This window comes from Pristiophorus japonicus, chromosome 11 (genome assembly GCF_044704955.1).
Source record: "Pristiophorus japonicus isolate sPriJap1 chromosome 11, sPriJap1.hap1, whole genome shotgun sequence".
Lineage (NCBI taxonomy): Eukaryota > Metazoa > Chordata > Chondrichthyes > Pristiophoridae > Pristiophorus > Pristiophorus japonicus.
In genome coordinates, this window is record NC_091987.1 from 65,651,049 (window position 1) to 65,677,963 (window position 26,915).

General features: G+C 42.7%; 2 protein-coding genes across 6 annotated transcripts in view; one reads left to right on the forward strand and one right to left on the reverse strand.

The window, feature by feature from the left end:
* The first annotated feature begins 1,261 nt into the window (after positions 1-1,261).
* On the forward strand, positions 1,262-14,418 carry LOC139276054 (sodium/potassium-transporting ATPase subunit beta-1-like). The gene is made up of 6 exons (XM_070893472.1): positions 1,262-1,784; positions 3,333-3,461; positions 4,555-4,710; positions 7,850-8,034; positions 9,947-10,030; positions 13,269-14,418. The coding sequence occupies exons 1-6, from the start codon at positions 1,685-1,687 to the stop codon at positions 13,530-13,532; spliced, it is 918 nt and encodes a 305-aa protein (XP_070749573.1). The 5' UTR covers positions 1,262-1,684; the 3' UTR covers positions 13,533-14,418.
* The window catches only part of nme7 (NME/NM23 family member 7), a 337,368-nt gene continuing 324,717 nt past the window's right edge, over positions 14,265-26,915 (reverse strand). For all 5 annotated transcript variants that reach the window (XM_070893470.1, XM_070893467.1, XM_070893471.1 and 2 more), the window contains exon 11: positions 14,265-14,514. In XM_070893470.1, coding sequence (XP_070749571.1) covers positions 14,482-14,514 — 33 coding nt within the window. In that variant the 3' untranslated portion in view covers positions 14,265-14,481. The remainder of the gene's footprint in view (positions 14,515-26,915) is intronic.

Below are 26,915 nucleotides of genomic sequence, written 5' to 3' on the forward strand. Positions count from 1 at the left end.
AAGCGTAACTTTCGATGGCTTTCTTCCACTAAATTAAGTAACTTATGGTAGCTCAAATTCGAAGGGCAAATCAGCAGGGAAGATCCGGTGCCTCAAGTGTTGTTACTTTAAGGATGTATTGTGTGAGACCTTTAAGAAGATATCGATCGGCCGAGCTTCTGTTCATATAAACCGTTTGATGGAGTCCGGGTGTCGAGGATGCATAAGAAAGTAATTCTTTTGGGTGGAATTTTTTTTTAATTTCCGGAAGCAGCACCAATCACGTGCTTCGGTCTGTAAATTCTTGAAGGGCAAACACGAAAGGGCAGGAGATCCGCAGACTAAAACTGAACAGCAAACATAACTCCTTTCTCAGCAGTGGGATTTTACAGCATTTTCATCCTATACAAACAAAACTAAGCTCTCCATGAGTTCTGCTTGCTGGTCTACATATTTCACAAGCAATATAGTTGGAGGTCTATTTAAGACTGATGTTTTTCCATTTTGATTTTGAGAGGTTCATCCTACCGATTTTTCCTAATTTAGAGACTTCCATTAAATAACGACGAAATCGTCCGCTTGTAATTAAAAATATTGGAAACTAAAGTCAGCATCTAAATTCAGTTTTATAACGCACGGACATCCAGTCTATGAATTCTGATAATGAGAGAAAAATAAAAAAGCTCTTCAAAGCAGGGCAGTCTTATGAAATAATTACATTAACCTTTGCGGAACCAAAAGGAGACTCAGGCTAGATTTTAATCCATTGTAATTTAGAAATATCTGCTTACATAACAACAGCCAATTATGTGTCGCTCTTTAGACAATTCTGAGAGACGTGATACGGAGATATTATAAATCATGTGTTTTCATTATTTCTTTAAAATAAATTGATAGAATAACAGATTGACTACATATAGCCTCCTCCAAAACAATAGACTGATTGAAACGAATCGTAAAACGTACTGTATTATATACATTGCGTAACGTTTCACAAGTTTAGATGCAAAGCATGTTTCTCTCTACCCCCACCCACCACCATATTCCTTGCAAATCTTCATATGAAAAAAACAGAATACAATAAATCAGCATTTCGCTGAAGTGTCACTGCTGCATTCCCACCAGACTCTTGGTTCGCTCGCGCCTCCAAAATGGGCGGGGCTCGGCCCTTCCGCCTCAGGGAGCGCGGCGCTGCGACGTCAGACAATATGCGTTCTCCTAATTGGCTGGCGCCTGGCCTCCCTCTCGGAGTGACTCATTAACGAGGCGAGGCGGAGTTGGAGCCGATAAAATCCAGGGCCATTGAGTCCTTTACCTTCCTCGAAACTCCTCACACCTGGATTCTCCTCTCCACTCCGAATACGCTTTCCTTTCTTTCCCCACCCCCTCTTTCACCCGGCAGCCGTCACCCAAGGTAGAAGAACAGAATATTCTCTCTCTCTCTCATATAAATATATATAAAAAAAACCCCAAAGAAATAATTAAGTACCTGCCCAGTCCAGCTCCGAATCAGCAGCAGCAGCAGCCAACCCCGCGGGAACGACGCACCGAGTGAGCGGCTTTCAACGGTCGTTTATTTTTGAAAATCTGACGCCGAGGGCGCGCGCTGCGGCGGCCGCCAGGATCTGCCGGAAAAAAAGGGGACGCGAACTTTAAACAAATCCAAAACCAGTGTCAGTCCAACTCTTAGCTACCCCGACAGAAAATGGCACGAGGAAAGTCCAAGAATGATGACGGAGGCTGGAAGAAATTCCTCTGGGATTCCGAGAAAAAGGAGTTTTTAGGCAGGACCGGGAGCAGCTGGTGTAAGTAGTCGTGTCTTTTTTTTTCGTTGAAGTAATTCTCTCCTTTCCAACCCCCCCCCCCCCCCCCCCTTGATCGCGGTTAATAGTTCGCACTGGAGGCTGTGGAACTGCTGCGAGTGGATATGTTGGAAATAATTAAATATCTCTGTACATAAATGATTCGAGGGCGGCTTAGATCCTTTTATATTTTAGACAAAAGATTGGTTCTAAAATGGTGCGCGCTGCTGCTTGCGAGAAGCGGTAAATGGCACCGGCTTCCGCCTTCCTGTAATGTGCGTGACTCTAGTCGGCGAATTTTTTGAATAAATAGTCAGTGTGAAGGACATTGCTTTCGGGCAAGCGGTTGGACATTTTAGTTTCTGCTACGTGTGTGATAAACTGTAGTTTAAGTCCGGTAATAATTCTTGATAAATGGTGTGAAGCTTGTCGGCAGAGACATGTGACCCGCGAGGTGGGGAGAGAAAGGACCTCGAGAAAGAAAGCATGGGTGGGGGAAGCAAGAAGTTTGAACGCATGTTTTCCGCAGTCCCAAGGTTATTCAAGGTGGTACCGCTTTGCAGCGCGCCCAAACGCCCGTCATTGAACCCCCACCCCCCCTATATCACTTGGTAAATCAAAAACATGAAGTTAAGTTACAATGAACACTGGATCCATGGGAATTCACCCACGGTGGGAGACTTTGGGGGAAAAAAACAACTGAATCAGGAGGCGGTGGGGGGAGGGGTGTGTGTGTGTGAAGAGACTTAAATGAGGAACAGGAAGAAAATGGTCCGAGTTTTGGTCTCTTAGCAACCAATGGTTATCGTATGTGCCCAGACTACTTTACAGCCCTCGGTGCTAATATAATGCATGTATGGCACATGCACAAAGTCACGTTTCACATCTCTTCTCTCGTTGGGAAGAATGAGCATCCAGGTTCATGAAAATGTTATAAACTTGTAGCCTACATTTTTTTTATCTCTTGGCCCGCCGCCGCGATCTTGGAGAGCTTTGTTCTAGGCAAAACATTGTGCTATGGGTGTGGAGCTACCCGTTTTTTTAAAAAAAAAAGTCTAGTTTTATTTTAAAATTACAATGTTGGCTTTTATATAGATTTTTTTCACCTTCACTGTACCAATAATCCCATCACGAGTATGCAAGTTCATTACCAATAAATTTTGGTAGTCTTTTTTTGTCATTGGACATTTTCCGAAGGACCTTGCATCGGTGTCAACCGTACCTCGCTGCATGAAAACGAGTTGCATGAATTTAAGGCGGAAGGACATCTGATCAACATGGGCCATTGCTATATCTCCACCCACTTAGTCATATTCTTAACTCTTCCCACCCACCCTTCTTTAGTCATAACCCTTCAAATCGCGCCGCGTTCGTAGAAATAGTGAAACAATCTGCGGAGAGACAAGCAAATGTCACGATTCAGAGATTGAATCGTGCTTTTATACATTTGATGAGCAGAATCGGAACCGTTTATGTTGCGTTTAGCCACTGGGGGTTCACCTAAAAGCACGAAGGAGTAATGTCTAGTTATCTATATTCTTCCTCCTGTAGTCAAGATATTCTTGTTCTACTTGATCTTTTATGGCTGCCTCGCTGGGATCTTCATCGGAACCATTCAAGTACTGCTGCTCACCCTCAGTGATTTCGAACCGAAATACCAGGACAGAGTTGCACCTCCAGGTATATCGGTTTTGCATTTTTAAACGTACACAAGGGGCTGGAGGATGAAGACAGGGCTGTGCATTGGGAACTGATAAGGAAATGTAATTTGCCTTTAATGGCATAAATTACTTCACCACGCTCAAGTGCCTCCCGATGTGTTGTCCAAAGTGGCGCAATGGAAAAGCCTGCGTGTCACTGTACCACTGTATGCTCGGAGGCAACTGTGAAGGTCACTCATCAGTATGCACACTCCAACCTCCCACACATTGTTCCACTGGAGTCGGGTTTTATAAAGAGGTTTTGTAAATATGATGTCTTAATAGTACAGAATTAAATGGTACTGTTTAGCAGGATTTAAAAAAAATATGTAAATAGCTACTTAAAGGGACTCTGCGTTCACTGGCATTTGTCTCTACCTACAAAGAATAACCCAGTCATGTCACGATGTTCTCTACTGCAATCAGTATTAAAGATCCCAAGTAGGGACTCTACTTGAAAATTATAATAATGGTTAGACTATTTGTAATCTGCACCACAATATACACGTGTATGTGTGTTATCAAAGCCCTGCTGCATTAACCCCCATTTTTAAAACACATTTCTGTCCTCTTTTCTTGAAGCAGTTTACTTACTGCTGAGGTACAGGTGTCCTCTGGTCTATTTTTAAATTTCAACTTTTTATGCAAGTAGCAAATTATTGCAAACCTTGATGGTAAGTAGTCTAGTCTAATCTTGATATCCACATGCATTCATTTCCAGCAAGGGTCACTGGATAGACAACAGGAGCAAACTGGCTGATTATTTTATTAAAAACCTTTCCTATTGCAGGACCACTAAAGCAAGGTGTAGCATCACAATTGCTAATCTGTTCAGAAATTTACACAGTGACATAGACTGGGATGTTTCTAATATTGATAGACCTTTTTGTCTTGTATGAAGATGGCATTTTAAATCATGATTACTTCAGTTTAGCTATTGTATTCCAAATTTCAGTAACCTACAAAGGCATTGCTTTATTGAATAGAGTAACTACATATTGTATTTTATATTTATGATTTAGCAAATTAATAATTTTCTATTTTTAAATTTCAACTTTTTCCCACCTTTTTAGGAGTATCACATGCACCCTATGCACTAAAAACAGAAATTTACTTTAGTATTTCAAACGCAAAGTCCTATGAAAGCTTTGTGCAAAGTATGGCGGCGCTTGTGGATCAGTACAATGAATCAAGTCAGGTTGGCAACACTCCTTTTGAGGACTGTAATGGTAAGTTTAGGGAAACTTCTTGCTCTTAAGCACGTAACACAAATATTGGAAAAATGGGCTGTGAGCTAGAAATATTGGACAGAAACCAGACACGTGGAGGTACATTGTATGAAATGAAATCCTAAAGTACTTGCTTTTTGGATGATTAATTTCCAAACAAATATTTTAAAAAAACTTATTCCATATGAGGGCTTTGCTGGTCTTGATTTTCCCTCAACCGATGCTAGATCTTCAGTTGGCAAAAGTATACTGTTAATTTTTTATATATAGGAAAACAATTTAACTAATTACTAGTCTTTTAATGACAATCTGTAATGTTTCCATGATTTAAAAAAAAACTTGCATGTAGACCTTTGACAATACATGAGTTTAACTATTGACAGAATGGTCAGACCAAACACTGCGATAATACATCCTAATGCCTATTATGTAGATTGTTATACTGCTGCAGGTATGTGCTTTGTCATCCACTATCTTTTCTGTAGACATGTCTGGATCATATCTTGCTCATAAGGATCTTTACTGGTGTTGTCTTAGACTGTCAGAGATGAAAGGGCCTCAGGAAATAGTATTTTAACTGCTTTATATGCTGTTGAACACCTGTTTTTTGTCAGAGTTGGGCTCGTATGAAATTGGGCGATTACTTTCAATTGGGCCAGGAAAGTTAATTGTTGTGATATTTTGTAGCTGTTCTGATTACTGGTCCATTTAGAATCTTGGCCTTGATCATCATCCATGGTAAGAATATTTGAAGGTCACAAATAATCTGACTAACACATGATCTGTTGATTTAACCTCAGCATGGAGGTTAAGTGCTGGTTTCTTCAGAAAATATTGTCCTTGGAAGTAATTCTTTCAGCACCTTTTTTCCATTTACTATGCTTGTGATTCCAAAAGTCTGGGAAGAGGACAAGGCCCAAACTGGGTTCATTTGCTGCCCTTGGGCATTCTTTTAACTCTAGGCCTGAGATCTTGTTCTTTCAGACTCTGGTAAAGGCGTGCTACATTTAGCATGTTTCATATCTAGAGCTGACATAGGCATTCTACCTGCTCTTGCTGCTGTTGTAGTTAGTGTCAAATTTTTCAGTCCTGTGTTTCCTTTAGTCCCTTGATGTGGCAAGGCCCAGAGTAGTTACATTTGCCAATTCCTGCCACACTGTCCACAGAAGACACTAGAAACACACTATGAAATATATATCTTTGCTGCAAATGATGGCTACATACTTTTGAGCATTTATAAATTTTTCCATATTTACACTCAAACTGAAGATTTTTTTCATTATTTATAGTTGATTTGGATTCTTACACCTAGCTTGGAGCTAATTTAGCAGCAATGCAGTCTTGTATCCCTTTCAGATGGGCAAATTATGAAAGAACCCTTTGTGCTAAGGTTCACCAGTGATGTATCCTGAAGTGCCTCCATGAGAAATGAAATGGGTGTAACTGAGAAACTGCTCTGATGGGGATGCAATTTTCCCTAGTAGTTTGTTGGGGTCCTGTGGCTCTTGGGCCAGTTTGCAGTTGTGACATACTATTTCCTGTGGAACCATTCTGGCTGTGAGGATGCTCCCTCTTCATGTCTTTGTTGCTGAGGCTTTGAATGCACTGTAGTCTGCCTTTTTAAAATCTTGAAGCATCAAATCAAAATTTGAGTATGTCCTTCATCTTGTATAAAATATGCAGAGTACGTTGAACAAAAGCTGCTTTTATCATTTTCTACAATATTGGCCAAGATTTGCTGGAGCGGGGTGCATTTTGTGGTGTGCCCCATTAGCTAGACTTTCCCCCTCTCCCTTCAGCGTGCAATACAAGTTGATGATGGTGTGTCGAGGGCAAGGGAGCATTTGAGACCTTTGAATGACGGGAAAATATCTATCTCCTTAACCAGTGAGATTTAAGGATTGAAAAAGAAATGAGGAGCAACAGATGGAGTTAGGGCGAATTAGAATCCACTCAAGTACAGAAAGAGGGAAAGAAAGATTCGATGGAGAGAGAGAAAACTGGCAAAGTAAAAACAAATTTAAACATTTTAAATTTAAAACAAACTCTTAACAGTAATTCAGTACCTGTAGGAATGAGACGACAGTTTGAATTGTTCCTTTTCTGGGCCAGAGGGGTTGGCATTGCAGGAACATCAATCTCCTCATTTAAAAACGTACTTCTACTGTTGAGTGGCAGCCCTAACTTTCTATGATGAGGTTAATTGGCTATTAATGCAGAAATATATTAACTTCATGAAATGCATGGTGAGGTTGAGCTGCTGTTCTAGTGAGACTAATAGTGGAATGGTGCAAATTGGGCAGCAATTTGTGGTGATTCACAATTCACAGGGTCTCATAGTTGCTGGATAATTTATACATGAATAATGGCATGTTCCATTAATTGCAGCAAAATCTGGGCCTTTTTTGAGCTTATCATTTTGTGGCTTTGTACAGTAACTTTTTAAATTTTGGTGTTACGTCAAATATATTTTCTATATCAATCATCTAGAGGTATTCACTAAAACTAATTAGGTATAAAATTTGCTGTATTACTGGGACTAATTTTGTGGCCAAACTTGTTACCTCCCTCACCATTGGTGATGTGTTTGACAATGTTCTGAACTGGAAGGACGTCAGCCACCACATAGTGAATGTTAATTCTATTCCAGTTTCACAAGCCAATGTTTAATTTTAATCTTGATAGTCCATGTTATAGTTAGCTTACTGTTTTTGGTGTTATTGCTGCTTTGCCCATGAATTTTTGAGTAACAAATAAACAAGCATTTCTTGTACTTTAAGTCTTGTAAAGGAGGATATATCTGGTGAAATTTTGTGCAGGTGTACATGATTGGAAGAAGATTGAATGACTCCCAAATTCTATTTTAGATGCATGGCATCGCATACCAATTTGTAGTTAAATACAGAATGCCATTGTTTCGGGAGCAGATTTCATACTTGTGCTAGTAGCTTGTGCTTGGGTGGTAAACTGAAAATGCATGGATGATGCCATAAATGGCATGACTCCATCTGAAGTGAAATAATTTACTCATTATCCAAGCTTGTTTCATTTGTCTACTTCAATTAGCAATATTTTGGTTGCTTGAATTTTGACTGTTATAAATGTACTGTTAATAATTTAATAAAATCTGCTACTTTAGAGACACCTTCGAACTACATACCAAGAGGCCATTTAGATGATTCACAAGGACAGAAAAGAGTGTGCAGATTTTACCGTAGCTGGCTTAAGAATTGCTCTGGACTAGATGATACGAATTATGGCTATGCAGATGGCAAACCCTGCATCATTGCGAAGCTCAACAGGATTATTGGCTTCTATCCTAAGGTGAGGCTCCTTCAAGTTACAAAGATTGTTACTCTAGAGCTTGCATGTGTAATGAAATGACCTCACTAAAGAACCGAGAGGCTGAAAGCTTATTAAAGATTTTGGGTAAAACACAAACTTAGTTATTTTGATGATAATTTGAAGGATTCCCAAGAACTACGCACTGCGACAATCTGTTAAGATGGAATAAGGTTCCCTATAGTCATTCCATGTTTACGGTAACCAGTAAATCGTGGTTGGCATGCACTTTGACTTCAAAGCATTTTTGCTTAACACTATTGGTATAGTTTAGATCAGTTTAGTCATTATACAATGGCCCTGAAATTGCAGTCAGTGGCGAAGCGACATCGATCGCTGGTAACCTCTTAAGAAAGCTGCCTGCAAAGGTTTTGCAATCTTTGTGGCAAAAGACTTTAGGTTTCTCGACTGTAGATTCATTGTAGTGCTGTCAAAAAGGTATCCCTTTGTGTGATGCAGCAGTGATGTCATCAAGCTGTCTAAGCACCCAATCACACCGACAAATTCTGACAGAAAACCAGGAAATAAAAAGCCTTGATTCAATTCACTTTTATTAAATGAGTGCGAAATAAAGGTTGGGACATATAGACTTATGGTAGAAGCTGAAATATAAATTTTTTTTATTTTTTTGAAGTTTGATCATGGAGAAATGACATTCCACAAATATAAAATTTTGTTTTCCAGGACCAGAACGGTTGTTCAATATATCCATGTGCCATTAAAACCCCAGCTACAACTATTCCAATAAGGCTTAACTTTTAATGGGGTGTTTAACAGCGCAATTAGATTGGAAGAGCTTAAGTTTTCGTCAGTTTAACTGATTTCACTGATGGCCAGCTATGGGGAGTTCCACAGCGCAGCCTGTGGCAGAACAGACTGACTGCAGCTTCAGGATTTCCATGTTAATCTGCGCATGAGTGAAATCCTGAAGTTACAGTAAATTTCAGATAGTAATGAGTGGCAACAGTTTGTCAACATTATCACTACAAAATCTGGGCTAGTAAATCCAAGATTGTTGCAATTCAGCAATGTAAAAGGTGATACTATACACTTCTACTCTGGCTCTTTATCAGAGTGATTTGGGTTTTATTACTACTGACATGTTGGGGCAGATCTTGCAGTGGAGCAATTTGTGGCAAATGGCATTGGACTTTTTCCTGCACCCATCTTCTGCGCTGTAACTCATTGGAAGTGCGAGCTTATAACGGAGAGGACAACTGGGTATCTGGGACCTTGGTGTATGGCAGGACCAACATGTTCCTCTCAAACAATTTGATTAAGGATTAAGAAATAAACAGGAATGACAGAAGGGTGAATTGGAGTCAAATTGGGCAGATAAATGGAGGGAAAGAAAGATTGGATTGAGAGAAAAGAGACAAAGATGAAAAGATTTTAATTAAAAAATGTGACATTTTAGAAATGTCTAAATTTGCTACTTGCAGGATTGAGATGGAACAGTTTAAATTGTTCCCTTTCTGGCCCAGAGAAGTTGATTGGCAATGTATTAACAATTATTACATTGTTAAAAAGATATTTGCACTATCTAGCCCCAACTTTATGCAGCAAGTTTAATGGCAGTTAATGTGCAAATCTAGCAAGTTCTTAAAAATAAGAGGCTAAGGATGCAATGCCATTTGTGCAAAGCCAATGCGATGTAAATTGTCCAGAAAGTTCTCAAGATTTGCAATTCATGGCGTATCTCTTAATCCCCTGACCGTGGCCAATTTGCTTATTAATAACTGCGTGCATCATTAACATGCCATTTTTCCATCAAGTTCAGCCGTTCTAGTTTTATAGTAGTGTATAAATTTGTTGTACTTCAGTTTTAAGAGAATGTGAAATTTTGTAATTAATTTTAAGTGGGAGTGACTGGTTGTTGAATCTCCTCTTTTAGCCTCCAAAGAATACTACTGACATTCCTGAAGAGTTGCAAGCAAATTATAATCAATATGTTCTTCCTATTCATTGTGCAGCAAAGGTAAGAGATGTTTGGTTTTGAAGTAGGATCGTGAATAATAATTGCCTGTTCTTTCCCCTTAGCTATGGGATGGGGAGCTTCTGTGTATGCTCCCTAAATATGCAGGTGTCTTTGACAACCTTTGTGCTTAGCATGCATTGCATTTTATTGTCATTGTCTTGTGTTTCAACTGACAAATTGGCCACCTATGCAACAGTCCCTACATTCGTGTACCACAGCGGGCCGTAAATCAAAATGAGATCACCAGTGAATCAGCTTTTGGTGGTTGAGTGAAAAAATACACAGTGCTTTTTGATTCTATTTGAACAGTGCATTGGGGTCTCTAATAGGCACCTGGACAGGCAGCTGAGATCTCTGTTAAACGTCTTGTCTGAAGGACAGCACCCTGACAATGTTGTATTCTCTTATTGAATAAATTGACAGCCTAATGTGGAGCTGAAATCCTGGTGTAGGAGTCTGATCCACAAACATTTCACCAGAAGCAAACCAATTGAGACAGCTGACACCATCTTTCTGACAAATGGTCAAACTAGGGGCAGTGTTGTAAAATTGATTTATTGCTATTGATTCTAAGCTTTCGGGGAAATGAGGACTCAACTGCTTTTAAATTGACTTTTCTTTTTACAATCCCTAGTTGACAGAAAATTCAATTCCTTTAGATTGTATGCAGCAACATTCCTTTATCCTCCCCTTACCAAAATCTCAAATCCAAAAAAGTATTGGGTTCAGCTCTTAAGTCTGCTGCAATGACAAAAGGTTCAAAGAATTACTAATATTTCAGTCCCTATATGAAATCTTTCCATTTGTATGCTAGAACATTTGCCACAGCTTAGGTGGCAGCATTTAAAATAACTGCATATGTATATCAGTCGTTGTTTGAAAGTCATGATTTGCCATTTTCATTTCTGGGTGCTGGATTACTCCCCCCTCCCCCCCCCCCCCCCCACACTCCCGTTTATCCTTTTTTCACCCCCCACCCCCACTTGGTTAAGTAGAAATTTGCACAAGACAGCAACATAAAACAGTGCTATTGTCTTGTGAAGCAGCTTTAGTACAGAACCTGTTTATAGCTAGAAAACATGGTGCATAGTGGTTCTCTTGCTCCTCTGCAGGCAGTGGAATTCTATTTATCTTGCAGCAGTTTTGCTGAAGTTGGCCATACTTAAAGCAGTGCCACAAAGTAAATGCAGCATTTCAATGGACTGGTTACCAGTCAGCTGTCCTAATCCCATTTGTCTTAGTGGGTTTGTATCGTTTTAAATTACTCTTGCTGTTTTCCACCAAATAAAGCATCTCTTCTACAAAATGTTCTCCCTTCCACATATCAGTACTGCAATGTCATTAGCTAGTTTTCTAGTTCCCTTAATCCATGGTTTCACAATGGGACCTTGAAAGCTTCAATTTGAGATCGGAGGTGGGGTGTGGAAGGTCATGTACCCTTGCACTTAAAGTGCTTTATTGACTGATTTCCAAGGCAGATGGAGGATATTAATGTAAGGCTTCCTCCCTCTCGTCTGCTGATCCCTCCCACTATTTGCTAACTGAAAGGGTATTGGGATATGTATGCATGTCCAGTTTAATCTACACATGAAACAAAAACAATCACTAACCAAGACCAATTGGATAGCAAAGTAGTTTAAGATCAGGATTTTTCCTCTTCCGGGAATGGATATGGAAATGTGGATTGATCAATGACTGTTGCCTATGTTTCTGTGGTTACCATTTAGTTGACGAGCCTTTTTGGGCACAAACTATCTTGCAGCATGTCACTACTGCATCTGCTTGTAGTGGAAGCTAGTATGTGTTTAATGTTACCTGGGCAAAGATGGTTTAGGTCTGTCTGTCTCTTCCTCAAGCTGCCTGGTGACTGGAGGACAGTTATTGTTTGACCTTGCAGGATAGCTTGGATTAACCCATTGCTGCTCATGGGTGATTCAAATAAGTCTGGCATGAAGTTTGAGTAATGCAAATTCCTCTGCTGGCACTGCTTTCTGCTTTTTGGAGCTTCCATTAATTGCTTGGTATCAACATGGACTTCAGAACAACAAGCAATCGACCATGTAGTTGTGAATTGCTTAGCATGTCCTTTGCTTTCCAGTGTGGTGTTTGGCATCTTCAGATTACTCCCTCCTTCAAAAGGGCAACTCTTGTCTGACTTGTATAAGATGCTAGCCTAATATCAAGAAATGACTGGCATGTCTGTGTGGCTTATGGCCACTGTGCTGAGCAAGGACAGACTGCTAAAATGTTCAATGATGTGAAGGATGTTGCTTCCACAAAGCTGAGCTGCAAGTCTGAACATTGAAAGAGTGAACTCAAGGATTAATGTGTGCAATCATTTTTTTTCATTTGCAACTAGTCAAAGTTGAAGCCTATTATTTGCTCATAACTGAGTTGGGTACTATTATGCTAACTGCAAAAGGAAAGAGAACTGTTGAATCAAAGCAGGCATTTTTTAAAGCAGTAATTGACATTTGCCACATGACATTCAACAGCATTACCATTGCCAAATCCCCCACCATCAAAATCCTGGGGGGGGATCACCGTTACAGAAACTTAATTGGACTGGCCATATAAATACTGTAGCTACAAGAGCAGGTCAGAGGCTGGGTATTCTGCAGCAAATGTCTCTCCTAGCTCCAAAGCTTTTCCACAATCTACAAGGCACATGTCAGGAGTGTGATTGGAATATTCTCCACATGCCTGCTTGATCAGCACCCCATCTGCCACCTTAAACATTCACCCCCTCTGCCACTGGTGTACTGTGGCTGCACTCCCTCCATGGCTTCTTCAACAGCACCTCCCAAACCTGTGATCTCTACAAGGACAACAGGGGCATGGGAACAACATTGCCTGCATGATTCCCCTTCAAAAGGCATGCAAACATAGTGAGTATATCATAGACATTAATAACCAGTCCACCAGGAAGGAGTGGATGCTGCACTATCACTTAGCTAATGGTAGATCAGCAGGTATGGATGGTATTTTTCAAAAATTCCTGCAATTTTTGTAAGATGTCAAAGAATGCAAGAACTTGCTTATGCCCCTGTTTCAGCTTATCTTCGGCTGAAACCCACATCCATGCCTTGGTTACCTCTAGATTTGACTCTTCCAATGCTCCCAACCTCCACCCTTCATAGACTTAAACATCTAAAACTCTGCTGCCCATTTCTTAACTGCCCAACTTGGACTCTGAAATATGATGTATTGTAATCTTTTTTTGTTTTGGTTTGTTTAGAAAGAAGAAGACCGTGATAAAATTGGAACTATTGAATACTTTGGCATGGGAGGATACCCTGGCTTTCCTTTGCAGTACTACCCATACTATGGCAAGCATCTGCAGAAAAAGTACCTCCAGCCCTTGATTGCTATTCAGTTCACCAACCTCACACAAAACGTGGAGTTGCGCATAGAGTGTAAAGTGTATGGTGAAAATATTGAATATAGTGAAAAAGACCGCTTTCGGGGACGTTTTGAAGTAAAAATTGAGGTCAAAAGCTGATAACTGCATAATAGAACTTGCCCCTTATTTCAAATTAGTCTTGAACAAACTGTCATACATATGGGACCTACACTTAATCTTTATGCTTTACACTAGCTTTCTGCATTTACTTAGGTATGTAAAATAAAAGCAATAGTAGTACATATTTATTCTACTGTAAATGATACTACTTGAGCCATGGGTTTGCCCATTACTGTAAATTATAATTCCACTAATGTGTAGCAATCAGTGTTTCTGTCCCGTAGTTATTGCTGCCTTGTGCCTCGTGTGGGTTTGAGTGTACAGTACTGTAGTGCATTCACTGGTCCTTCAAGCCATGTTGCAATTTTTATAAGCAAGCTTTGCTTTCCAAGTTGTAAATACTCTGAAAATTGCCATGGTACTTGATTTTTTTTTTCCTGTTATGCCCATGTGTATGAACATACTGCACTCTATGATTTTTTTTTTGAGGGGGGAGGGAGGAGAAATTGCATTTTCTTTTGGCAACATTCGTGTAGGGTGATGAGTTTGATTACACTTCCTTTTAGATCTGTTTAACCTCCTTTCTGAGATCTGGGTCTGGCTGTCAAGCTATTGTGATTAGTTATTAAACAGTTGTTTGCTGGAGCCATCACATGTGGTGATGTGTCTTTATGAATGTTTTAACCATTTTCATGGTGGAAGATTTTATATTTATGCAGTTGTACAATTTTTCTGCAAAGTGTAATGTATAAAAGATACCAAAGTCACTGGTAAAATCGTATAATCTTTATTTGAAGTAAACCAATGCAGTAGGATGGTGTTCATGGTGTAAAATGCAAATGCAATGTAACATCTGTAAACTTGTTTGGAGAACAGTACTCCTCACCTGATTTAAAGCATCAGACAAATAAAACTTATGAACCTATTGCCTTAAGACTGTTATTTCTTGAAGTGGTGAACTTGCATTGATGTTCAGGCCATGTTTTTTTCAACTGTCCAAGATCTTGAAAAAATACTGCACCTAAAATAAATAGTAAAAACTTTAGCCAAAGTATGTACAGTATAAATCAGATTTCTGAATTCTACCAATTAAAGCATTAACGAGATGTACAATAAGGGTCAGCAAGAAGAAATTCAAAACACTTTGTGATTGGTGCAGCTGAATATTTAATCTGATATAAATTACAAAACCAGATGTATGAGCATTAATTTCTTTGCTGTTTATGTAATTAACACTAACCAATGGAAAATACAACTAACTGGTTCATCAATAGCTTGGAAAAAAGGCCCAACACTTTAGGTGTGATCTGACATGGTAAAAGAAAAGGCTTGTATCAATATCGGGCTTTTCACAACCTTAAAGTGCCAAAGCTTCAGTCAATTACTTTTGAAGTAATGTCATTGTTGTAATAGGCCATTGCTTGCTACCATATTGTAACAAGCACTAATTAAATAAATCTGGCAATATATTTTTGGTATTAATGTATTTATATAACACCTTTTTAATGTAGTAAAAACATGGTGCTTCACAAGAGGATTAAGACAAAATACCAGGACATGAAGAACTCTCCTCCTGTAGGATATTTTAAATAAAGGCCCCCTCCAGTAGATATAACACCATTTGAGCAAATATAGCACTTTAGATTAAAGCGCACACTCATCCTGCACTGAAATCTGAACCTAGACTGCTCACGTCTTGTAGTTGCTTTAGCTGAGTGCTAAGTCTGACACTTGGGGCCCAAGTTTTCACATGATTTGCGCCTGATTTTTAGGAGCGACTGGTGGAGAACGGACTATCTTAGAAATCGCAATTCTCCACGTTTTCTTTTCTGCAGTTCTAGTCAGGTAGAACAGTTCTACTTTGGAACAGAATTTTTTCTTCAAAAGGGGGCGTGTCCGGCCACTGACGCCTGATTTGAAAGTTTCCACAGTGAAAACGTACTCCAAATTAAAGTAGAATGGAGCAAGTGAAGATTTTTGTAGAACTGAAAAAACCTGCTTTTGCACATTAAAAAAAAATCAGGCGCAGGTTACAAATTAGGCGTCCAGAACGAGGTTGGTGGGGGGTGGGGAGGGAAGGGAACTCATTAAATTCTCAAATAAATCCAGCCTGAATAAACATTTATAAGAAAAGATTAAATAAACCATCTTCCTATCTGTGTGAAACTGCTTCAGGCACGGAGAATGTTGCAGGCGTTCGTTCCCGCGGGGCGGGGCGGGGGGGGGAGGAGGAGGAGGAGGAGGAGGAGGAAAGAGGAGGAGGGGGGGGGTGGGGAGGAGGAGGAGGAGGAGGAGGGGGGGGGGAGGAGGAGGGGGGGGAGGAGGAGGAGGGGGGGGAGGAGGAGGAGGAGGAGGGAGGGGAGGAGGAGAGGGGGGGGGGAGGGGGAGAGGAGGAGGGGGGGGAGGGGGAGAGGAGGAGGGGGGGGAGGGGGAGAGGGGGAGGGGGAGAGGAGGAGGGGGGGGAGGAGGAGGGGGAGAGGAGGAGGGGGGGGAGGAGGAGGAGGAGGAGGAGGGAGGAGGGAGGAGGGAAGGAAAGAGAGGAGAGAAGGGAACAGCCGTTTTGTTCCCGGGGAGGGGAACAGCCGTTTTGTTCCCGGGGAAGGGAACAGCCGTTTTGTTCCCGGGGAGGGGAACAGCCGTTTTGTTCCCGGGGAAGGGAACAGCCGTTTTGTTCCCGGGGAGGGAGGGGAACAGCCGTTTCATTCCCGGGGAGGGAGGGGAACAGCCGTTTCATTCCCGGGGAAGGGAACAGCCGTTTTGTTCCCGGGGAGGGGAACAGCCGTTTTGTTCCCGGGGAGGGGAACAGCCGTTTTGTTCCCGGGGAAGGGAACAGCCGTTTTGTTCCCGGGGAGGGGAACAGCCGTTTTGTTCCCGGGGAAGGGAACAGCCGTTTTGTTCCCGGGGAGGGAGGGGAACAGCCGTTTCATTCCCGGGGAGGGAGGGGAACAGCCGTTTTGTTCCCGGGGAGGGAGGGGAACAGCCGTTTCATTCCCGGGGAGGGGAACAGCCGTTTTGTTCCCGGGGAGGGAGGGGAACAGCCGTTTTGTTCCCGGGGAAGGGAACAGCCGTTTTGTTCCCGGGGAGGGAGGGGAACAGCCGTTTTGTTCCCGGGGAGGGAGGGGAACAGCCGTTTTGTTCCCGGGGAAGGGAACAGCCGTTTTGTTCCCGGGGAAGGGAACAGCCGTTTTGTTCCCGGGGAGGGGAACAGCCGTTTTGTTCCCGGGGAAGGGAACAGCCGTTTTGTTCCCGGGGAGGGGAACAGCCGTTTTGTTCCCGGGGAAGGGAACAGCCGTTTTGTTCCCGGGGAGGGAGGGGGGAGGGGAACAGCCGTTTCATTCCCGGGGAGGGAGGGGAACAGCCGTTTTGTTCCCGGGGAGGGAGGGGAACAGCCGTTTTGTTCCCGGGGAGGGAGGGGAACAGCCGTTTTGTTCCCGGGGAGGGAGGGGAACAGCCGTTTTGTTCCCGGGGAGGGAGGGGAACAGCCGTTTTGTTCCCGGGGAGGGAGGGGAACAGCCGTTTCGTTCCCGGGGAGGGAGGGGAACAGCCGTTTTGTTCCCGGGGAGGGAGGGGGGAGGGGAACAGCCGTTTTGTTCCCGGGGAGGGAGGGGAACAGCCGTTTTGTTCCCGGGGAAGGGAACAGCCGTTTTGTTCCCGGGGAGGGAGGGGAACAGCCGTTTTGTTCCCGGGGAGGGAGGGGAACAGCCGTTTTGTTCCCGGGGAGGGAGGGGAACAGCCGTTTTGTTCCCGGGGAGGGAGGGGAACAGCCGTTTCGTTCCCGGGGAGGGAGGGGAACAGCCGTTTTGTTCCCGGGGAGGGAGGGGGGAGGGGAACAGCCGTTTTGTTCCCGGGGAGGGAGGGGAACAGCCGTTTCGTTCCCGGGGAGGGAGGGGGGAAGGGAACAGCCGTTTTGTTCCCGCGGGGGGGGGGGGGGAGGAGACAGTGAGAAGGCTGCAAGTGCTGATGGCAATGTGCTTTTATTAAAAAATGTTCAAAAATTAAACAGCTACAAAGAACTACAAAGATGGCCAATGTTTTTTTCACACTGCGCGTGCGCAAACGCTCCAACGTGCACGCGCAGCGTTGCCGGCAGGAAAAAAACTAATTTAAATAGTACCCGCCCCCTCCCACTTACAAAATCGGCGCGAGTGTAGGCTCCGCCCCCCTGGGCGCTGCGCAGGCAGACAAGAAGCTGCAGAACGCTCCAGAATCGCGAGGTTTTTTTTGGCGCGAAAAACAGGCGCCCAGCTCGGAGGGGTGCCCATTTTTTATCGTGTGGAAACTTGGGCCCTTGGTACTTAATATATTTGAACTTCACCTGTTGCTCGCACCTCCCCTCTGTCCATATAAATTGGCTTCTCCAATATTGACATACTATGGATTTACAGCTTGTTTTTTCTCGTGCAGTAGCAGTTAAGAATTTAAGTGTAATCCCAACATTTTGGGAGCAGTTGTAAACTTAGAACTGCATTATAGAATTAAGGGACATTTTGTAATTTTATTTCAAGTACTGCCTAGAGACTCGATGAATTTGCTCCTGGAATTTACTAAAATTAAAACCGTATGATACCTGAATGCTATGAAAATTAAATACCTGATTTATGTAAGTCAATGATTAATCGATTCTGCCTTTTCTCAAGCTTTACAACTGATTTACCTTGTATACGGTTGTGGATTGACTTTAAAAAGTTGCTTTTATTTTTTCCCCTCTAGCCTAACTACCCAGCAAATATTGCATTGTAGGTATAACTGTTGCCTTGCTGTGTAATACATTTTTAATGTCCATGCTCTTTAAAGGAATCAAAACATTGGCAGTTTCAAAGATTTATAAAGGAGTAGTGAAACTTGTTTTTTTTTTAACTTTACAACTCACTGCAAAGTTGCACAAATCAAACGATTGTGAAATAGCTCACACCCCTTTTGCCCAGATTGCACAAATACTGGCATATGTTTCAATATAGTACTTTGCACTTGTCCATGAACTTGGATTTAACTGCCACACCCTACTGACAAAAGTATTAGCAAATGAATTCACTGCCTGGCAGTGAGGGAGAGGTTTTCCTTTTTCCTCCCTTTATACTAACTTAGCATCTTGGATTAATATGGTAACTGAAATTTGAGCCAATACAAACATGTTTGCAAAAGGCTACGCTATCATAGCTGTGGTCAGGGTCAAGCCTACTGGGAAAGCAAAAACATTCTAATCTAATAATTCATTCACACTGCAATGATTTCACAATCCTATATTTAGCTAGCCAACTCTTTCATAAAGGAACCTAATTTCAGAATGAATTGTGCAGAATGGTAAATATAAACTGAAAATTAACTTCAAGGATTGTTTTGTTCTGGAATCTGAAATTCTTGAGGGCAATTGGCTTTGCTTAACACTAGGTCCAGCATTGGACTCCTCAGTCACCTGAGAACTCTGAGTGGCAGCAAGTCATCCTCAACTGAGGGACTGCCTGTGATATAAGAACAGGTGTAGGCCATTCAGCCCCTTGAGTCTGCTCCGCCATTCAATAAGATCATGGCTGATCTGATCATGGACAGCTCCACTTCCCTGCCTGCTTCCCCATAACTCCTCCCCTTATCAATACTACAGATAATTGTTCCAAGTAACCTGTATTATGTTTAAACTTGCCCAGAGATTTTTAGTTTTTAAACTGGCAGACTGGTCACGAAAGTAAAAGCCCATGGGATCTAGGGCAAAGTGGCAAGTTGGATCTAAAATTGGCTGAGGCAGGAAGCAAAGGGTGTTGATGGGTGTTTTTGTGACTGAAGGCTGTTTCCAGTGGAGTTCCACAGGACTAGGTCCCTTGATTTTTGTGGTGTATATATCAATGATTTAGACTTGAATGTAGGGGGTATGATTAAGAAGTTTGCAGATGATACTAAAATCAGCTGTGTGGTTGATGAAGAAAGCTGTAGCCTGCAGGAAGATATCAATGAACTGGTCAGGTGGGCAGAACAGTGGAAAATTGGAACTCAATCTGGAGAAGTGAGGTAATGCATTTGGGGAGGGCTAACAAGGCAAGGGAATACACATTAAATGGTAGGAAACTGAGAAATGTAGAGGGACAAAGGGACCTTGGAGTGCAGGTCCACAGATCCCTGAAGGTAGCAGGCCAGGTAGATAAGGTGGTTAAGGCAGCGTATGCAATACTTGCCTTTATCTGCCGAGGAGTAGAATACAAGAGCAGGGAGGTTATGCTTGAACTGTATAAAACACTCGTTTGGCCACAGCTAGAGTACTGTGCACTGTTCTGGTCACTACATTATAGGAAATATGTGATTGCACTAGAGAGGGTGCAGGGGAGATGTACGAGGATGTTGCCTGGATTGGAGAATTTTAGCTATGAGAAAAGATTAGATAGGCTGGGTTTGTTTTCCTTGGAACAGGAGGCTGAGCGAAGACCTTATTGAGGTTTATAAAGTTATGAGGGGCCTAGAGTGGAAAGGAAGGACCTATTTCCCTTAACAGAAGGGTCAATAACCAGGGGGCATAGATTTAAAGTAATTGGTAGGAGGTTTAGAGGAGATAGGAGGGGAGATTTCTTCACCCAGAGGGTGGTAGGGATCTGGAACTCACTGCCTGAAAGGGTGGTAGAGGCAGAAACCCTCACCACATTTAAAAAGTGCTTGGATGTGCACTTGAAGTGCCATAGGGCTATAGACCAAGAACTGGAAAATTAGGGTGGGTAGCTCTTTGTCGCCAGCGCGGACACGATGGGCCAAAATGGCTTCCTTCCATGCTGTAAATTTCTATGATTTAAAAGTGGTACTGTTGTAATACCATTTCTTAAGCATAAACAGTTATAAAAATTAAAGAAACTAAGAATTGCTGTTACACATTTCAACATTCGGTATTGATCCATGTAAATCGGCTCTGTTAGACTGGTCCAATATCATTGGCCTAGTTATTTGCTGAAGCGGGGCATCTTGCAGTGTGCCCTGTTATTTAAGGCCTTTTCCCTCAACCTTCAGCTTAAAAAAATTTTGCACTGCAAATTGCTGGAAATGCGAGCTGATAACGGCGCAGCAAGGTCAACGGGGTAACTGGGACCTTAGTGAATGATGGGACCGACAGTCTATCTAATAAATGATAAAGAAAAACAGGAATGACAGAGAAGGAAATCGGGTGAATTAAAGTCAAATTAGCTACAGAAAGAAATAAAGAGAAAAAAGACTATATAAATGCCTTTCATGCATGGAAAGGCAATATAAACTAAAGGGTACAATTCTAAAGGAGGTGCATGAACACAGAGACCTGGGGGTATATGTGCATAAATAGTTGAAGATGGCAGGACAGGTTGAGAAAGCGGTTAAAAAAGCATATGGGATCCTGGGCTTCATAAATATCGGCATAGAGTACAAAAGCAAGGAAGTTAGAATGAACCTTTATAAAACACTTTCAGTCTCAACTGGAGTATTGTGTCCAATTCTGGGCACTGCACTTTAGCAAGGATGTGAAGGCCTTAGAAGGTGCAGAAAAGATTTACAAGAATGGTTCCAGGGATGAGGGACTTCAGTTAAGTGAATAGACTGGAGAAGCTGGGGTTGTTCATAGAGGAGATTTGATAGAGGTGTGCAGGACATTCTAAAAAGGGAGCGAGAACAGCCAGTTGTCGTGCACATTGGTACCAACGACATAGGTAAAAAAAAAAGGGATGAGGTCCTATGAAACGAATTTAAGGAGCTAGGAGCTAAATTAAAAAGTAGGACCTCAAAAGTAGTCATCTCGGGATTGCTACCAGTGCCACGTGATAGTCAGAGTAGGAATCGCAGGATAGCGCAGATGAATACGTGGCTTGAGCAGTGGTGCAGCAGGGAGGGATTCAAATTCCTGGGGCATTGGGACCGGTTCTGGGGGAAGGTGGGACCAGTACAAACCGGACGGTCTGCACCTGGGCAGGACCGGAACCAATGTCCTAGGAGGAGTGTTTGCTAGTGCTGTTGGGGAGGATTTAAACTAATATGGCAGGGGGATGGGTACCAATGCAGGGAGACAGAGGGAAACAAAAAGGAGGCAAAAGCAAAAGACAGAAAGGAGATGAGGAAAAGTGGAGGGCAGAGAAACCCAAGGCAAAGAACAAAAAGGGCCACTGTACAGCAAAATTCTAAAAGGACAAAGGGTGTTAAAAAAACAAGTCTGAAGGCTTTGTGTCTTAATGCAAGGAGTATCCGCAATAAGGTGGATGAATTAACTGTGCAAATAGATGTTAACAAATATGATGTGATTGGGATTACGGAGACGTGGCTCCAGGATGATCAGGGCTGGGAACTCAACATCCAGGGGTATTCAACATTCAGGAAGGATAGAATAAAAGGAAAAGGAGGTGGGGTAGCATTGCTGGTTAAGGAGGAAATTAAGGCAATAGTTCAGAAGGACATTAGCTTGGACGATGTGGAATCTATATGGGTAGAGCTGCAGAATACCAAAGGGCAAAAAACGTTAGTGGGAGTTGTGTACAGACCTCCAAACAGTAGTAGTGATGTTGGGGAGGGCATCAAACAGGAAATTAGGGGTGCGTGCAATAAAGGTGCAGCAGTTATAATGGGTGACTTTAATATGCACATAGATTGGGTTAACCAAACTGGAAGCAATACGGTGGAGGAGGATTTCCTGGAGTGCATAAGGGATGGTTTTTTAGACCAATATGTCGAGGAACCAACTAGGGGGGAGGCCATCTTAGACTGGGTGTTGTGTAATGAGAGAGGATTAATTAGCAATCTCGTTGTGCGAGGCCCCTTGGGGAAGAGTGACCATAATATGGTGGAATTCTGCATTAGGATGGAGAATGAAACAGTTAATTCAGAGACCATGATCCAGAACTTAAAGAAGGGTAACTTTGAAGGTATGAGGTGTGAATTGGCTAGGATAGATTGGCGAATGATACTGAAGGGGTTGACTGTGGATGGGCAATGGCAGACATTTAGAGACCGCATGGATGAACTACAACAATTGTACATCCCTGTCTGGCGTAAAAATAAAAAAGGGAAGGTGGCTCAACTGTGGTTATCAAGGGAAATCAGGGATAGTATGAAAGCCAAGGAAGTGGCATACAAATTGGCCAGAAATAGCAGTGAACCCGGGGACTGGGAGAAATTTAGAACTCAGCAGAGGAGGACAAAGGGTTTGATTAGGGCAGGGAAAATGGAGTACGAGAAGAAGCTTGCAGGGAACATTAAGACGGATTGCAAAGGTTTCTATAGGTATGTAAAGAGAAAAAGGTTAGTAAAGACAAACGTAGGTCCCCTGCAGTCAGAATCAGGGGAAGTCATAACGGGGAACAAAGAAATGGCGGACCAATTGAACAAGTACTTTGGTTCGGTATTCACTGAGGAGGACACAAACAACCTTCCGGATATAAAAGGGGTCAGAGGGTCTAGTAAGAAGGAGGAACTGAGGGAAATCCTTATTAGTCAGGAAATTGTGTTGGGGAAACTGATGGGATTGAAGGCCGATAAATCCCCAGGGCCTGATGGACTGCATCCCAGAGTACTTAAGGAAGTGGCCTTGGAAATAGTGGATGCATTGACAGTCATTTTCCAACATTCCATTGACTCTGGATCAGTTCCTATGGAGTGGAGGGTAGCCAATGTAACCCCACTTTTTAAAAAAGGAGGGAGAGAGAAAACAGTGAATTATAGACTGGTTAGCCTGACCTCAGTAGTGGGTAAAATGATGGAATCAATTATTAAGGATGTCATAGCAGTGCATTTGGAAAGAGGTGATATGATAGGTCCAAGTCAGCATAGATTTGTGAAAGGGAAATCATGCTTGACAAATCTTCTGGAATTTTTTGAGGATGTTTCCAGTAGAGTGGACAAGGGAGAACCAGTTGATGTGGTGTATTTGGACTTTCAGAAGGCTTTCGACAAGGTCCCAGACAAGAGATTAATGTGCAAAGTTAAAGCACATGGGATTGGGGTAGTGTGCTGACATGGATTGAGAACTGGTTGTCAGACAGGAAGCAAAGAGTAGGAGTAAATGGGGACTTTTCACAATAGCAGGCAGTGACTAGTGGGGTACCGCAAGGTTCTGTGCTGGGGCCCCAGCTGTTTACACTGTACATTAATGATTTAGACGAGGGGATTAAATGTAGTATCTCCAAATTTGCGGATGACACTAAGTTGGGTGGCAGTGTGAGCTGCGAGGAGGATGCTATGAGGCTGCAGAGCGACTTGGATAGGTTAGGTGAGTGGACAAATGCATGGCAGATGAAGTATAATGTGGATAAATGTGAGGTTATCCACTTTGGTGGTAAAAACAGAGAAACAGACTATTATCTGAATGGTGACAGATTAGGAAAAGGGGAGGTGCAAAGAGACCTGGGTGTCATGGTACATCAGTCATTGAAGGTTGGCATGCAGGTACAGCAGGCGGTTAAGAAAGCAAATGGCATGTTGGCCTTCATAGCGAGGGGATTTGAGTACAGGGGCAGGGAGGCTTTACTACAGTTGTACAGGGCCTTGGTGAGGCCACACCTGGAGTATTGTGTACAGTTTTGGTCTCCTAACCTGAGGAAGGCCATTCTTGCTATCGAGGGAGTGCAGCGAAGATTCACCAGACTGATTCCCGGGGTGGCGGGACTGACCTATCAAGAAAGACTGGATCAACTGGGCTTGTATTCACTGGATTTCAGAAGAATGAGAGGGGACCTCATAGAAACGTTTAAAATTCTGATGGGGTTAGACAGGTTAGATGCAGGAAGAATGTTCCCAATGTTGGGGAAGTCCAGAACCAGGGGACACAGTCTAAGGATAAGGGGTAAGCCATTTAGGACCGAGATGAGGAGGAATTTCTTCACCCAGAGAGTGGTGAACCTGTGGAATTCTCTACCACAGAAAGTTGTTGAGGCCAGTTCACTGAATATATTCAAAAAGGAGTTAGATGAAGTCCTTACTACTAGGGGAATCAAGGGGTATGGTGAGAAAGCAGGAACGGGGTACTGAAGTTGCATGTTCAGCCATGAACTCATTGAATGGCGGTGCAGGCTAGAAGGGCCGAATGGCCTACTCCTGCACCTATTTTCTATGTTTCTATGTAAAATCATGAGGAGACTAAACAGAGTAGATAGAGAAAAACATCCCATTGGTGGAAGAGTCAAGAACCAGAGGACACCGATTTAAGATCATCTGGGTATATCTGAAGAACAAGTGGACTCGGCAATGACCCCTGGCGTACATCACTTGCAATCCTTCTGCAGTCCGATAAGCATTCATTTATCCTAACTCTATTTCCTGTCGTTAAATACTTTAAATCTTATGCTTGAATTTATCTAACAAACCTTTTAAGACACTTTATCAAACAACAAAAATCCATTTACACTGCATCTGCTGCATTCCCTCTTTCCAAACAGTAATTTCTTCAAAAAGCTCTATTAAATTTGTCAGGCAACTTGCCTTCAACAAATCGTGCTGGTTGTTTGAAATTGTGATCCAAGCCTCTACTATTTCCTCTCACTTCTTTCAGCAGCCTAGGGTGCAGGCCTTGACTCTGGCGACATTTCAACTTTGATTTAGAATCACAGGACCCAAGTTTGGTCGACTCATCGCCGGCTGCTGTCGAGTTTTCTCGGCGGTCTCGATGTTTTTTGGGCGCTCTCCCCTCCAAGCGAGTTTCGTTACGTGTTCACGACGGCGGGGAGAGAAGACCGCTGGGGACCGTCCACTGGCGTGCACTGGTGTGCAACGCCTACAAGAGTCCTCCTGCCCACTGAGTTCCCAGTTTGGTCCGGGCAGTCCTCTGTTCCAGCAGCAGAAGAGACCACCGTGTGGAGGCAGGTCTTACCTGAACAGTAAGTATGAAGACCTGCACTTTTTTTTCTTTATTTTTCAGAGATTTAGGTCGATGGGGTCCTCTGAAGGATTTCTAGTGGGTTTTTTTGTTTTGAAAATTTTTAAATTTTCCCATCCCTGGGCCCGGCTCTATCCTCAGTGGTAATTTGCGAAGGATCGCATTTGCAGCCCAGAATGGGACCTACTGTCCGCTGCCACCCAGAATCGGTGTGCAAGGCCCATTTTTGCCGCCGGGTGGTTTTTCCAACATTTTTTCACAAAACTTCTGCCCAAAGTACATCAGGATCTTAGCGATCCTTTGGACGGTTCTTGGGCGGAACTTAGGTTTCACCAAACTTGCGCCCATAGAATCTTACAGCACAGAAGGAGGCCATTCGGCCCGTCATGCCTGTGCTGACTCTTTGAAAGTTCTGTCCAATTTAATCCCACACTCCAGCTTTTTCCCCATAATCCTGCAAATTAGTTCTCTTCAAATACATGTCCAATTGCCTTTTGAAAGTTCCTATAGAATCTGATTCCACCATCCTTTTAGGTAGTGCATTCCAAATCATCATAACCCTCTGCGTGAAAAAATATTCTCCTAATTTCCCTTATTGTTCTTTTGCCAATTATATTAAATCTATGACCTCTGGTTACCGATCCAGTTGCTAGAGGAAACAGTTTCTCCCTACTTGCTCTATCACAACCCCTCCTAACTGTGAATACCTCTAACAGGTCTCCCCTTAACCTTCTCTGCTCCAAAGAGAAAAATCACAGCTTCTACAATCTCTCCACATAATTAACGTCCTTCATCCCTGGTATTATCATAAGAACATAAGAAATAGGAGCAGGCGAAGGCCATACTGCCCCTCGAGCCTGCTACGCCATGGCTGATCTGATCATGGACTCAGGTCCACTTCCCTGGCCGCTCTCCATAACCCCTTATTCCCTTGTCAGTTAAAGAACTGTCTATTTCTATCTTAAATTTATTCAATATCCCAGCTTCCACAGCTCTCTGAAGCAGCGAATTCCAAGATCCACAACCCTCTGAGAGAAGAAATTTCTCCTCATCTCAGTTTTAAATGGGCGGCCCCTTATTCTAAGATTATGCCCTCTAGTTCTAGTCTCCCCCATCAGTGGAAACATCCTCTCTGCATCCATCTTGTCAAGCCCCCTCATAATCTTACATGTTTCGATAAGATCACCTCTCATTCTTCTGAATTCCAATGAGTAGAGGCCCAACCTACTCAACCTTTCCTCATAAGTCAACCCCCTCATCTCCAGAATCAACCTTGTGAACCTTCTCTGAACTGCCTCCAAAGCAAGTATATCCTTTCGTAAATACGGAAACCAAAACTGCACGCAGTATTCCAGGTGTGGCCTCACCAATACCCTGTACAACTGTAGCAAGACTTCTCTGCTTTTATACTCCATCCCCTTTGCAATAAAGGCCAAGATTCCATTGGCCTTCCTGATCACTTGCTGTACCTGCATACTAACCTTTTGTGTTTCATGCACATCCTGGTAAAGCTCTCCTCCGTACCCTCTCCAAGGCCCAAAATTGTACACGATACCTCAGATGAGGCCTAACCAGTGATTTATAAAGATTTAACATTACTTCCTTGTTTTTGTATTCCTTGCCCC